Source organism: Eurosta solidaginis, chromosome 1, assembly GCF_040869045.1.
Source record: "Eurosta solidaginis isolate ZX-2024a chromosome 1, ASM4086904v1, whole genome shotgun sequence".
Lineage (NCBI taxonomy): Eukaryota > Metazoa > Arthropoda > Insecta > Diptera > Tephritidae > Eurosta > Eurosta solidaginis.
In genome coordinates, this window is record NC_090319.1 from 255,285,473 (window position 1) to 255,300,276 (window position 14,804).

Sequence of the window (14,804 nt, forward strand, 5' to 3'; positions counted from 1 at the left end):
GACTTTCTCTATAGCAATAGCGGTGATATAGAAATACAAAACTTAGAGAATCAGAGAATATCAGATCATGAAACAATTTGTATCAAACTGCCTGTAAAAAAAAACTACAAAATGAGAGTGTATGATAACCGCTTATGCTGGGACAACTATACGGGGGAAATTTATTAAATCATCTTAGGAATTATAATCTGGCCGAACTTACAAACTGTGACATCGATGAGAAAGTCATAGTCATAAATAACATTTTGGAAGACGTAATGGATACGATAATATTTGAAAAGCAAGTTCAAATCAAAATAATGAATAAGTGGTAGGATCGTGAACTTACAGAACTGAACAATCAAAAATTTGAACTTTACAAGTTGGCAAAGATATCAAACTCATGGGAGAATTACTATGATATAAAATGACACTACAAAAGAGTAATCAAGTTTAAAAAGAAGAAATACATGGAGAATAAAATCACAATCAACAGTAACAACCAAAGGCTGATGTGGAAATGTCTAAAAGATGCTGTAAATATGAACAACGAGAATTCTCAAATAAAACGAGTTTTTATAAACAACACTTATGTTGAGGAAGATTATGAAATTGCAAGACAATTAAAACAGTTTTTTATTGAAATCATTATGCCAGTTGAAGCTGAGGTAGACATAAATAGAAATTTATTTGAACTTAAAAATATAAGTGTTGATCAGTTCTTGCGTACAGCGGCAACATTACAAAATAAATATGGTGGAAGAAAACTATTAACAGAAGGTGTCGTTAAAGATAGTATGGTATACTTAGGATACTATTATACTAGCATAGTTAATGAAAGCTTTAATAGTGGTGTTTTTCCAGCATGGTGGAAAACGTCGACAATTATACCAGTTGAAAAATTTAAAGGAACAGTAAAACCAGAAGAAATACGGCCAATAAATACGTTACCTAGCGATGAAAAAATAATAGAGAAAATTGTAAAAGAAAAGCTGCTAGAATATGTAAATAAATATGAAATTATTATTAGCGAGCAATCAGGGTTTAGATCAAAACACTCCTGTGAAACCGCACTGAACATTGCGATAGCAGAGTGGAAAGGAATGTCTTGCAAACTAGTAACAGTCACAGTTTTTCTTGACCTTAAAAGAGCTTTTGAAACTATTGATAGAGATATGATGTTCAGGAAATTATATAACATCGGTGCCCGAAATACAGCTTTAAAGTGGTTCAGAAGCTACCTTACAGGAAGAAAACAGAGAACTTTAATTAGGAACGTGACATCTCCTGAAATAGAAGTTGAAATAGGTTTACCACAGGGATCAGTACTAGCCGCGATTCTGTTCAGATTATACATAAATGATATTAAAACTTGTTTGAGTCACTGTAAAATAAGACTATTTGCAGATGATGCATTGTTGACGATAAGCTGTCCATCCGTAACTGAAGCCATATCAAAAATACAAGCGGATATAGACTCTGTATATAAATGGCTATGTAAAAAAAAAAACAAAATTAATATTGAGAAAACAAAATGGATGGTTATGAGTAAAATACACTCAGGAGTTGACAATGTAACCCTAAAAATAGCAAATATCCCATTAGAAAGAATAAACCAAATAAAATACTTAGGAGTTATAATAGACGAAAGATTAAAGTTTGATGAGCATCTTAAATATGTAGAGGGGAAAGTTTCAAAGAACATAGGTTTCATGATACGGACGTGCAAGCACGTAAGCCGATACTATAAAACAATGGTTTATAAGTCTATCGTTGAACCTCATTTTATATATTGCCCAACGATTCTATTTACAATAGCTGATTAAAGGATAAATACGTTGCAGAAAAAACAAAATACGGTGATGCGATTTATTTTAAAGAAGCGTTTTGATACTCCCATACAAGAGCTACTAAACAGCTTGAACTGGCTTAGTGTAAAACAGCTTGTGTTATATTATACTTTGAAATGCATACACAACATGAAATTAGGAAACCTACCAAATTATCTAAATGATCGTGTAAAATACAACAACGATGTCCATAACTATAACACAAGAAACACAAATAATTTCCACTTGCCAATTGTAAAATCCGAATTTGATAAAAAGAGTATATATTTTGGGGGATTAAGAGAATACAGTAAGTAAGTAAGAGAATACAATGAACTTCCTAGGGACTTAAAAGATTGTAAAAGTATGAAAGAGTTCAAGAGGCTATTATACGAATATTGTAAAGGAGTACCTATTAGGTAAAAAAGAAAAACATTTTATAACTCAAAATTAATTATCCAAAATCCAAAGACTGTATAATGTATAAATGTGATCTCATAGATTTAATCTAAGTCTAAAGACTGTAATAAATAAAATAACTAACTAACTTTGTATTGGTGTAAAAAAAGACCGAAATCCGACTATGACCACTCCCACTTTTTCGATATCGAAAATTACGAAAAATGAAAAAATGCCATAAATACGAAAAAAGGGATGAAACATGGTAATTGTATTGGTCTATTGACGCAAAATATAACTTTAGAAAAAAACTTGGTAAAATGGATGTGACACCTACCATATTAAGTAGAAGAAAATGAAAAAGTTTTGCAGGGCGAAATCAAAAGCCCTTGGAATCTTGGAAGGAATACTGTTCGTGGTATTACATATATAAATAAATTAGCGGTACCCGACAGATGATGTTCTGGATCACCCTGGTCCACATTTTGGTCGATATCTCGAAAACGCCTTCACATATACAACTAAGGGCCACTCCCTTTTAAAACCCTCATTATTATTAATTTGATACCCATATCGTACAAACACATTCTAGAGTCACCCCTGGTCCACTTTTATAACGATATTCCGAAAAGGCGCCCACCTATAGAACTAAGGCCCACTCCCTTTTAAAATACTCATTAACACCTTTCATTTGATACCCATATAGTACAAACAAATTCTAGAGTCACCCCTGGTCCACCTTTATGGCGATATCTCGAAAAGGCGTCCACATATAGAACTAAGGCCTACGCCCTCTTGATACTCATATCGTACAAACAAATTCTAGAGTTACCCCTGGTCCATCTTTATGGCGATATCTCGAAAAGGCGTCCATCTATAGAACTTAGGCCCACGCCCTTTTAAAATACTCATTAATACCTTTCATTTGATACCCATATCGTACAAAATAAATTCTAGAGTCACCCCTGGCTACCTTTATGGCGATATCTCGAAAAGGCGTCCACCTATAGAACTTAGGCCCACTCCCTTTTAAAATTATCATTTCATTGATACCCATATTGTACAAACAAATTCTAGTCAGGCCTGGTCCACCTTTATGGCGATATCCCTAAATGGCGTCCATCTATAGAACTATAGCCCACTTCCTCTTAAAATACTCTTTAATACCTTCCATTTGATACACATGTCATACAAACACATTCCAGGGTTGCCCTAGGTTCTTTTTACAACATGGTGATTTTCCCTTACTTTGTCTCCACAGCTCTCAACTGAGTATGTAATGTTCGGTTACACTCGAACTTAGCCTTCCTTACTTGTTTTTAATTTTAGTTGACAAATGTACCACGCACAGATGGTATCGATGTGTTAGTTGTAGTTATGCAAATTGTGTTATTTTACGTACATATATTTGTAAGTGACCTTATACAAAAATTTTATTGTTTCGGTATATTAACAAAATTCTAAATTTTTATAATTTCATGTAATTGTTCAATGTTTTTTGATGAAAATAATGTTAAATAAATGCAGTTTCGCCCCTGAGGAAGCTAAGGTGCGTAGCGCAACGTTGGGTCGCAATAGTGAAGTTTTACTTGCACTAAAAATATCAACCATATGGTAAAGAAAAGCCTATTCTCATATAAAACTTAAGACGTACTTTATCTAAAATGAGGATTAAATCTGCAAATGCAAATACATTTTCGGGCAAATTTGCCATTAATTGTTATAAATAAATTAGTTAGTTTCAACAAAAATTAACTCATTATTTGTGATTTCATGTTTTTTTGAAAACAACTAAAATAAAAAACAAAGAATCTGTTAAATAAAGACTTATGTATTTACGTGTAAGTGAAATTTGCCACAAAAAATGTGCCGGTCAAAAATTCCTTCTATTTAAGATTTTTTGGTACGCTACAAATTATTTTGGAACAATTTTTTAGGATTTTGGTAGAGGCTATTATAGGTAAGTGGCAACAATGGGAAACCATGTTTTAATTTTCACCGTGTAGCGCGTACACTTATGTAGGTTTGTGTCTTAGAGCACTTATATAATTGGTCCAACGATGGCGCGCTTTTTTGCAAGTAAATATCGATACATGGGGATTGTTGGATTTACAAAAAACTTTTTCTATTAATTATAAACAAATAGAGTAATATTTGTTAACAAAAATAGGCCTATGCACTGCGGCTGATCCATACGAACCGATTCATATAACTTGTATATGATTTTACGTATGCTAAGTATGCGAAACAGCCTGTCAATTTATTGTATGGAATTTTTTTAGCGTATTAATATATAGATTGTGTCTTTTTATACGTAAATAGTAAGTAAATTTGCTTATATTATTGTGAAATGTGCCTTTTTTGATGAAATAATTGTCATAAATAGTCATAATTCAAAATTGCTATATATTTTGTCCGCTGCATAAAATTTGTAAAAAAAAAAAAAAAGTTTTCGCATTTTAAGATCTCCAAATTTTTTTATCAACTTTTTTAGTCATACAATTCATTATGTCCTAGAGTCGAAAACTAGCACTATGGAATATTTCCGTATATGTGAGATCTCACGGACCAGCCAATTCAACCTAACCTAGCGTCAAAGCAAACTAATCGCACATGTGCTGCACACAAGCTATGTGTAAGTTATTCTGTCTGTAACATACGAATTGCCCATATATGTTAGATAAGTATGAACATACATACATATGTACTTGTAGTTATTAATAACAGTTTTGAAATTAAAATATAAGCGAACGATTTATTTCACTTACTTTGTTCATGCAAATCCCTGTGCCTTTCGTCGCGTTCAATAGAAATGCTGCGTCCATCAACAATGTCGACTTCTTCGGCTGATGTTAGAGATGGTGTCGTCGATTTGGATAATTGTATTACCCGATGCAATGTCCATGCATCTGATTCGGCGGTTCGTTCGGTATAATTGACAGGCAAATGTCCGCTGCTGCCGGTTAACCAAGAAATACCTTCAACCCAACCGTCGCATGAATTTTCAACTGCATCCGTATCTAAATAAATGTAATCACCGATGCGCAACTCCAGTTCATCGATTTCATGTGGACTATGGGGGTACACCACCTTGTGCACCTACTTCGGCACCTCACACAGACAAAAAAGCAAAAAACAAAATTCCAATAGCAACACCAAACACACCCATCAGATTTAGCAGCCATCCATAGTTAATTGAAGAGAAAGAGAAATACAGATAGACGAGGTGTCAGCGTTAGCCATAAAAATAGAAAAACAAAACATAAGAAAATAACATTTAGATATGCAAAAATATACTTGTTTTGTGGCTAGTTGAGGGTCACGCGAGTACAGACGCAGCTCCCAATTGGAGGCGCAGGATGCATCAAGCGATTCCACTAAGTTTTTCAGTGCATTGAATTGACTCTGCGGAAATTGATACGCTAAAGTAAGGTGCAATGATTTTACGTGCGGCTCCAAAGATATAGCTAAAATACATATACATAAATGTATATAAATATTGAGGGATATACATACATAAGTAAATATTTTCTAGTTGTTTACACATATATGAATAAATATACATATATACGTGGCATAGTTGGGGATAGTACACAAAATTTTGAGTGCATTTAGCATTACACTATATTGTACAAATTGTAGTGCGCAATATTTTTTTTCAGACTAGTGATAGCCCCAATAAACAACTAGGCTGGAGTCACATTACAGGCCACACTATGAACACATTCAGTCTATGTGAGGTTTTTATTGACCGGCCAGTTCAACGTTCAACATTAGAGGCCAAGTTAAACACAAACGTACATCTCAAGTATTAACCGTTTTTTCTCAACGATGGCTTAACGTAAAAATCGTAGGGTTTTCAACAAAAAGGGTATTTTTGTATATGGCAAAAAGTAATGTTCCCCAAGTTGAGAAAACGATTGATCTCAAACGTGATTCTCAAATGTAAAATTCGAGTACTGTAGTATTTGAACGAAAATAAAGTAAAATGTAAATAATTTTATTTATACATGTTTCTTTAAAATATAAATTGCCGGACTTCACTTGTAGTTTTTCTTACACACTTACATACGTAGTTGTATTTCCTAAAACATAAAATATTTGTTCTTAAAAAATGCATCTGAATAAAAACCTCATTAGGAGAAATATGCTAATTTTAAGGCTTCCAGTTTATATCTTAATAAGAAGTTACTCAAAAATCAAATGTTCTAAATATCTTCAAATGTCTTCTGTAGTATTTTTTTAGTTTCAAAAATCGTTAAGTTACTCAAATAGCAGTCGCAAGATTACACATGTGTTAAATGGGTTTTCTAAATATATCGATCCCTGTTCCATTTAGAAAACTCTTTTATAGTAAATATTACAACCTAATAGAGACCAAAGTTCTGTTCAAAGCTTCGGGAAGTTCTTTAAAACTCGAAAGCAAAGTTTCCAAGTTCGGGCGAATTTTTGATCCCTCGACCACGTAGAGAATTTTGTTTTCCTTATTTAAAACTGTCATGGGGTTCTGATGTGTGCTCAAGTTTCAAGACTGTAGCTCCCTGGGAGGTTACTCAAAAACGTACTGCAATATTTCCCAATTTTGTACCGTAATTTGCGGAAAGAGGAAACAAAACGAATATAAAGGAAGTAAAAAAATACATAGTTAACTCTACTTTGAAAAATTATACCCGATAGGAAATGAACATTTTCCAACCCACACTTCACCTGTTTCAAAGTAGTTTCTATCAGTAATAGTTAAGTCAATGGTTGACACTTTAGCATCAATAAGATAAGCGACTCTTAATTCGAAAAACTTGTTTTGTTAAGAGCAAATAAATGCAAGATTTTTAAGTAGTTATATCGAAGTCGATATAATTTTATGTCAACGTCTTACTAGTATTAACTAGTTTTGTTTCACAAAGTTTATTTCACTCATTTTACAGGCTACAAAAATATGATTTAGGGCCTTTCTTTAAGCAACGATATTTGTATGATCATCAAAGGAAAGAATACCATTGGCCGCATCCGACCTCCTTCCGGTCACACGAACAAAATGTACGATTCTTTCGTTCATATTGTAACGAATTTAGTGCAATTCCTCTTATTTGCAACCTTCTACTAACGTTCGAATCACTAAACTGTTGAATAAATAACTCCACTATTCAATAATGCAAAATGGCCTTTATTAAAGTACTTCTACTGCTCGACAGATAGCGTGCTAAAATCAAACTAACTTCATGATTGCTCAGATTGCGCTCTTTTATACTCCTCGATTTCCTCGTTCCATACTTCTAGGCGTTTCCAGAATTTACTTAGTTACCAGCTATAAAATTATAACTACAGATGCACGTGTATAGGTTCTCATATGCGCGTGTATATGTGAGCGATACTTGCACGCATAATTGCATACTTTTGGGAGTATCTCAGATACATGCATGTGTTTGTGCGTTGCTCTCCGCTGCTTGTATGGACACATGTGTAGACATAAATGATTAATTTGGTTATGTGCATACAAGTCACTGCTCAGTGTCGGCTTTGAGATGATAGTATCCCTTAGTAATGCTAGTATTCGTCCCAATATGTATGTTAGTTTTTATCAAAACAGGGAGCTGGGTAAAACCCTCGATAGAGAATGCCAATATTGGCATCATTGTGAAGTAGTATGGTCTATCCATTCCATAGCAAAGGTTCTTTTTTGCTTTCCTTAAAAACTTTGATTGGCGCTTTTTAGTTATCAATTTGTTAGTGTAAATTTGTTTTCAAGTGCTCGTTCATCATATGAAAAGAGTTTTGCTTTGTACTTACATATGAAAGTCAAAAACTTCAATATTTTTGTTTTTTTTTGTTTTTTATATTTGAAGTCTAAAGTTGTATCTACGCCTATGATTCAGGGCAAATCAAAAACAAAAGTGCTATTAGTGTATAGAGGTTGAGCAGCTCTGATTTGAACGATAAGTATTTTTTTTCGTTGGCAATAGGAAAATAATTTGAATTTTTTTTGTTCAGAATAGTATTGCTAGATAAACGTGATGAGAGCAAAAATCTTGTAAGATCTGAGCAAACTGACCTATTGTTTGTGTGATCGCATTATTGAGGAGGGTGTTAACAGGTGCTTCGCACCATTCAATGGGTGCGACCACTCAAATTGTCATCAAAGTCCTCCAACGGCTGTCAAGGAAGCTAGCAGTTTCAACTGGGGTGGACCGCCGGGAGGTTGCTGATAGAGGAGTAGGTTCCACATTGCAATTGAAAAGATGGTTGGTGTCATGTGGAACACAACGCATGTAGGACACACATAACGTTTGTCGGGTTGATTCTGAACGAGTAAGAGTTTAAATTGTTACAATATCCAGAACGAAGTTAAGCCAGGGTAGTCTACATTCTTCTTTGGCAAGGGCAGGATAGTGTATTGTAACGAATTTTGAGAAATTCCTAACAATTTTACACCTTCTGCTTACGTTCGAATCGCTAAACTGTCGAATAAATAACTCAAATATTCAGTGTAGCCTAATGTTCTTTATTTACAACTCTACTGTGGTAGTAGTACTTCACAAATTAGTTACTCGCGTGCTTCACTCAAAGCGTGTTAAAATCAAACTGATTGGTTATTCCTCAGCTTACGCTGCTTTTGTACTCTCTGTTGCCTCGTTCGCATATATCTCCAAGGGTCTAGGCTTTTCACGAACAAACTTCTCGAACAGCTGCTTAACGATGAGTAAAAGTGTTACCTCCATAACTTAAATACATTCTGTATATCGGTCTTGAGACATTCCGTCATTCGCCGTACTTTGAGCCTTTTCGTTTATTGTTCCTATCAGTCTCCAAATCATATTTATGTGTAAATTTTTCTTTCAGTTCTTGATGCTCAATATGATGGTCCCAGTCGATGTTGGGACATTTTAGAGTAGGTAAAACGCGGTCTCTGGAGTTATGCTTGACATCGATCATTTTGTCATTGATTGATCATTGAGCCATAGATTTGGTTCCGGGCTGATTCTGATATCCACAAATCAATGCGCGTCAAAGGCGAAGATATTTTACTTTTCAATTGTCTACTTAGTCCGGTGGGAGTTAATCTGTCCTTCAACTTTTTCTAGATTATGGAAACCCACATTAAGGGCTAATTAAACTTCGTAGGGAAAGTCAGGAGAGAAAGCAGTCTTCAGGGGAAAAAAAGTTTCCTTGAAGGGAAACAGAGAGAAAAGTTCGGAACTGGGGTCATACAAATGCTTAAATACTTTGAAAAAAAAGCATTAATAAAAAATAAAAAAGTAATGCCGCCGAGTTCCCATAAAAAAGCGTCAGTCCTAGAGCAAATGCTGAAGGAAAAAATCCGGAATTGCCTTCATTACTCCACATTAAACCTTCTAGGCCATGTAATTCATGTACAAATTTTGTACTTGTCCCAGCAGTTTCTATTAAACAACTTTATTTTTATTGTTTCTATATTGCTAATTTTTTCAATTCTTCATTATAATTAACTAATGTTGGATAAATTTCGTAACAAGAAGGAAATATTTTTTAAAAGCTTAGTGCACGAACTGAATCTTGGCTTTAAGTATACTGCAGTAAGAGAGACGCAGTTTTTGGTGTCCCACTCATTCAAATGATAATTACAAGAAACTGAGAAAGTAATCGAGGTGTTTAACAAAGGGGTGTTGTTTAATAGTTATTCTTCTACATTGCTGGATACATTTTGTTATTAACGATTGGTAACATTCCGGAGTCAAATTTCCAACCAGTCACTATGGAATGCACCATTACATTTTTGCCTTTATATTTCTTTATCAAATATATACAAACAGCGTGTACGCATTATTAAATACGTGCAAATTTGAGGTTCGATATTCTTTTATTTTGTTACTAAAGAATACATTTTATTTTTAAATGAAAACTATTTAAAATTGTTTTTATTATTTAGACAAGCAGTATAGATTCACCTTTTTAGAATTGAGCTGTTGCAGAAAATGAATATCTTAATCCCGCAACTGAGTTTGAGATTGCATTACAGAGAAGACGAAAATCCCGGGACTAGAAAAATCGATAAACTTGGCATCCCTAGTATATAGGCATACGTGGTAAAACCTTACCATATGAAGTTTGAAACTTGTTTTAGTTTAATTTGCCATAGTTTAAATGTATCTTTTTTCATAAGAAAAATTTAATGATTTATTTTTTCGTATTCTTTGCAATATGAAATAGGAAAAATTTATTGAAAGTTCCCTGTGCCCGTCTCAAGTTCATGGAGGAAACATTTTGTCACTAAACTTAAGCTGATCATATTTTCGCTGTCAGCTTTTAAATTTTAGTGAAAGCATTTTCAGCTTCGATACCACAAATGCTGAGTGATGCGACTCAATTGTTAGTGCAAGCTGCTGCATAAATGCACTACCCCCAACACTGATACATAGTACGTACATATGTATGTCTTATTTACGTATAAAAATTATCTGCGTTATCTTATACTTATTAATATTTATAAATACATACATACATACATTATACATACTTCCATATTGGTATTAAGACCCTATTAACGATGAAAAAATAACAAACAAGCATCATATATGGGGGTTTTTATGACAAGTGTTCTGGTTCGGAAATATTATTCTACGGTACTTTAATACTGAAAAAGAAGGGGCTGAAAAATGAAAGGTTAGCGATGATCGAAGTTTCGCTCTTTCTCTGCTTGAGATTATTTCGGCCAAGGATCAGCTAAACAAGCGCCTCCTCTTGCCGGGTGTCGATATCCGTGTTGTTGTTATTGGATCGATAAGGACACTCCCCGAAGGCCTTGGGGAGTGTTATAGATATTGATAGCCCTTTGCCGGATGCGGATCCGGTACGTTCCGGTAACAAGCATATTTAAGATACTAACGCGACCACTCAAAGCGTGTTAAAATCCGGAACGATTTGGTATGACCACATGAAAACTTCTAGGGCATCCCGTCCTCACACCCCCTACATCCATGAGCCAGAGCCTCCGCTGGTAAAGAAACAGAATTCGCCACGGGTGAGGTTGGGTTGGAGAAGCTATATATTGCCCTGGCAACCCCTTGAAAGGGTTACGCTACACAACTCCGTGAATCAATAAAGTATTTTAGTATTTTCTATAGTGTCTTACGACAGGCATACCTGCCGTGAGTATATTCTAAGACCCCTAACCCGTTGGGTTGTCCATATCCTTCTGGACGGTTGTTGATAATAAACGGTTATCGAAATTATTAGGGTTCAGTCGCTTCCCACGGCAGTCGATTCTATGTACCGGAGCGACTCGGGATGTTTGTTCCGACCAAGGGCTGTGATTTCAGTGAACCGCATTTAATTTGTTCCGTCAATCCCACAAAATGTAATCATCGGAGCAGCTCCTTGCAGTTGGACTGTTCCATACCCTCCTTCTCCGGAAAGGTATTTAACCTAGCCCCGGAGTTCAAGCTGTGGTTCTGCTGCATATGTCGGGAAATATGTCGCGCCGTTCACTCTCAAGCGTACCTCCGCCACCCTCTAGCAGTAGCGCTGCCCAGCAGGCCACATCAACAGTCCGCTGTTGCCGCGCCAAACGCCGCATCCAGCTAACGCGGCTCCTCCAAACCATCGCCACAATCTACGTAGCATGGACAGTAGGAATGCCGCAGGGAAAAACTTTAGAAAGTCAAGACAAAACCATTCGGTCAGGTGATGTTGTCCTAGAAATAATTAACATCTATATTTCTTCTGCCACCGGCTATCCAAATGGCAATCGTCCTAATATCAGCGCTCTACTCCGTGGCGAAACCCGTCTTAACTGTCACAGCTCGCCAGACATTTCCATCTTCAGCGCACGGCTCATAAGCTACGACGAATGGCAGCCGATGCTTACTTTAGCATCTGACCACCTGCCCATACTCCTGTACTCCTTTCAATACAGCGGCCTGCTAATTTTATCACCTCTGAAAAGCGGACTTTTATTAATTTTAAAAAAGCTAACTGAGAAGGCTACACAGCGTTCAGAAATCAATCTTTTGCTGCTCTCTCCATTCCAACTGATGTCCGGCAAGGCGAGCGTGCGTTTCGCCACGTCATCGCTTCAGCTTCTACACGCTTTATTATTGTCGGTAGAATACCAGAAATCATCCCGTTTTTCCCGACTGAAGCTGCAAACTTCGCAAGAGAACGTGACCTGGCGAGACAACTCGACCCTAGAGACCCCCTAATTTAGGAATCTCAGCTTGGATATTATGCGGCTGGAAAATGAACACTAACGTGCCAAGTGGGAGGAGCATCTAAAGAAATGCAACCACACTGCGGGTGTTGGTAAACTGTGGTCAACCGCCAAATCCTTTTCCAATCTATCGCTTTCGGCGATAGAACTTTATCGAATTCGAAGAAATTTGCGAGTGCCTTTTGCTGACAATTTATAATGCGTCTTTCAGTAGACAAGGCCAGACGTCGTGAATACAGACGGGCACATAAACATAAACACGACATGTCACCCATTACCATCACCCCCACAGAGGTTGATGAAGCCATCCAATGGAAAATGGCAAGGATAATTCCACTAATAAAGCCTGGTAAACTAGCCAACGAAGGCGAGTCATATCGACCGATATCACTCCTTTCGCCTGTAGCGAAGAAATTGGAAACCGTGCTGCTCCCTATATTCACGGCGAATCTTCGCCTAGCCACTTAAAATGCACAGCACTACCAGCGCGCTAAACGCCACTCCGATAAACTACGGACTAAATCAGGAAAACCCCGATCACAGAACGGTGCTCGTGGGCTCAACTTGTCAAAAGCTTTTGACATAGTAAACCACGGCACGCTACTCCAAGACAAAGAACGCTCACACCTTCCCCATTGTCGAAAAGATTAACCGCAAATTATCTGAATGGTCGGCTTGCGTCGGCTCGATTTGGGAACGAAGATTAAAAGCCGAGGAGAATCACAGGGGGTGTCCTATCCCCGCTGTTTAGTTTCTACATATCAAAGCTTCCTTCCCCACCAGAAGGGGTTACAATAATTTCCTATGTCGACGACTGAACGATTATGGCAACGCGACCTGGCCCTTCAACAGATGAATTAGTTTCTAAAGTACAGCTATCTTCCCGGTCTTTCTAGTTTCTTCACCACGCGCAACCTGGCATTATCACCGAAAAAATCCACGGCCACTCTGTTTACGACATCGATGATGGTGTCACGCAACCGATTGTCACCCAAAGATCTTAGCGGTAACGTTCGATAATAGCCTCACCTTCAAATGCACCTTGAAGGCCACCGAAATTGTATGAAAGTACAAAGCCGAAATAAAATGCTCAAGTCGCTTACTGGCAGCACCGGGGAAAAATATAAAGAAAAGTTGGAAAGCAATTGGCCGACTGCCCATGTGCTACGTGTCACCAGTTTGGTCGCCTGGTCTTAAAAACACCTACAAGGCTGAAGGCCTGTCACCAAAGGGGGGACATCAGAATTCGTTTTAGAGGTATGTTTCCTTCGGCAAAGTTTCTTATTTTGATCCCTAGAATATGATTTTCCTAGAGCAATGGGCGATTTTTTTGCCTCCCACAAATCGACCCGGCCTAATATATATATATACATGTACATGTATTGCATGCAAAACAAAGCAACACAACAATAATTTTTTAAATAAGTGTTATTTTTCTTACATCGACTACTACGCGGTATACAACGTGTACCGGACGAAACTGCACCACACCATGGGAAGCAGGCGACTATTGCATCGAGCTGTTCATAAGTGTCGCTTATTACTGTTTTAATATTGTTTAAAATGTTCCAGTGCAAGCAATTTTAGAAAATGGAAAAAAGAGCACCAAAACGTTTGCCATTTACGTTAAGTAATAGTAATAATGTGTTTCACCCATTTCCCCGTCTACTAATTTTTTTACATGGTAAACCAAAAAGTACCAAAAATCAATTACTTGAATTGGACACCTCCTTTACGTATTGCAGCGATAGTCTTTTTAAATAGTTTGCATCATCTTCCGCAACAAAGAATCCCATAAAATTTTGACTGATGTAAGGCTCTAACTTTAATGGACGATCTAACAATGTTCCACTCATATCAACCACCTGTTTTAGAGCTTTGGATAATTGCAGTGAGCTTTCATCAGGTGCCTACGATAAGGAAAACAAAGAAAATGGTAGTCATAAGCACATGGCAGAAGATTATTTTTGTTAATTCTAAATCTTGATATTAACACTAGAGTATACGCGCGGGCTACTATGGTACACAATATACTTTTTTTTTTGATAACTTGCAATTTTTTTTGTTAGATCAGTAGTAGCCCGCGCGTGCATTGGTGTACTTAGTTTGTAATTTTGTGACTTTGCAGATTTTTGTGCATTGCATGATGAATATTAATTAAAAGTGAAGAAAAAGAGCTGGCAGCGCTACCGGGTTTTACAGCCCGGGTTCGTACGAAATAATTAATATTGAACGACTCTACAATATCCTTCCCGGAACTGGTAGGAGATCAAACGAGCATTTTACGTGCCCCAATAGTACTGTCAAGATTAAAAATGTACCAAAAGTATCTCGAACTCGTGCCCATAACATTCGTGTAAAGCCACCAGATCCAAAGGGTGAAGTCCCTAAAGCGCAAAAGATCCCCTATCGCG

The 14,804-nt window shown here is 36.6% G+C and overlaps 1 protein-coding gene across 3 annotated transcripts in view; it reads right to left on the minus strand.

Moving 5' to 3' along the window:
- Nucleotides 1-14,804, minus strand: part of Epp (Ecdysteroid phosphate phosphatase) — a 162,950-nt gene that overhangs the window by 69,010 nt on the left and 79,136 nt on the right. The window contains exons 3-6 of one of the 3 annotated variants that reach the window (XM_067760416.1): nucleotides 14,105-14,300; nucleotides 13,832-13,933; nucleotides 5,505-5,674; nucleotides 4,976-5,306 (exon numbers count right to left, since the gene is read on the minus strand). In XM_067760416.1, coding sequence (XP_067616517.1) covers nucleotides 4,976-5,306; nucleotides 5,505-5,674; nucleotides 13,832-13,933; nucleotides 14,105-14,300 — 799 coding nt within the window. The remainder of the gene's footprint in view (nucleotides 1-4,975; nucleotides 5,307-5,504; nucleotides 5,675-13,831; nucleotides 13,934-14,104; nucleotides 14,301-14,804) is intronic. The other 2 variants (XM_067760417.1, XM_067760418.1) reach the window with 2 other exon arrangements.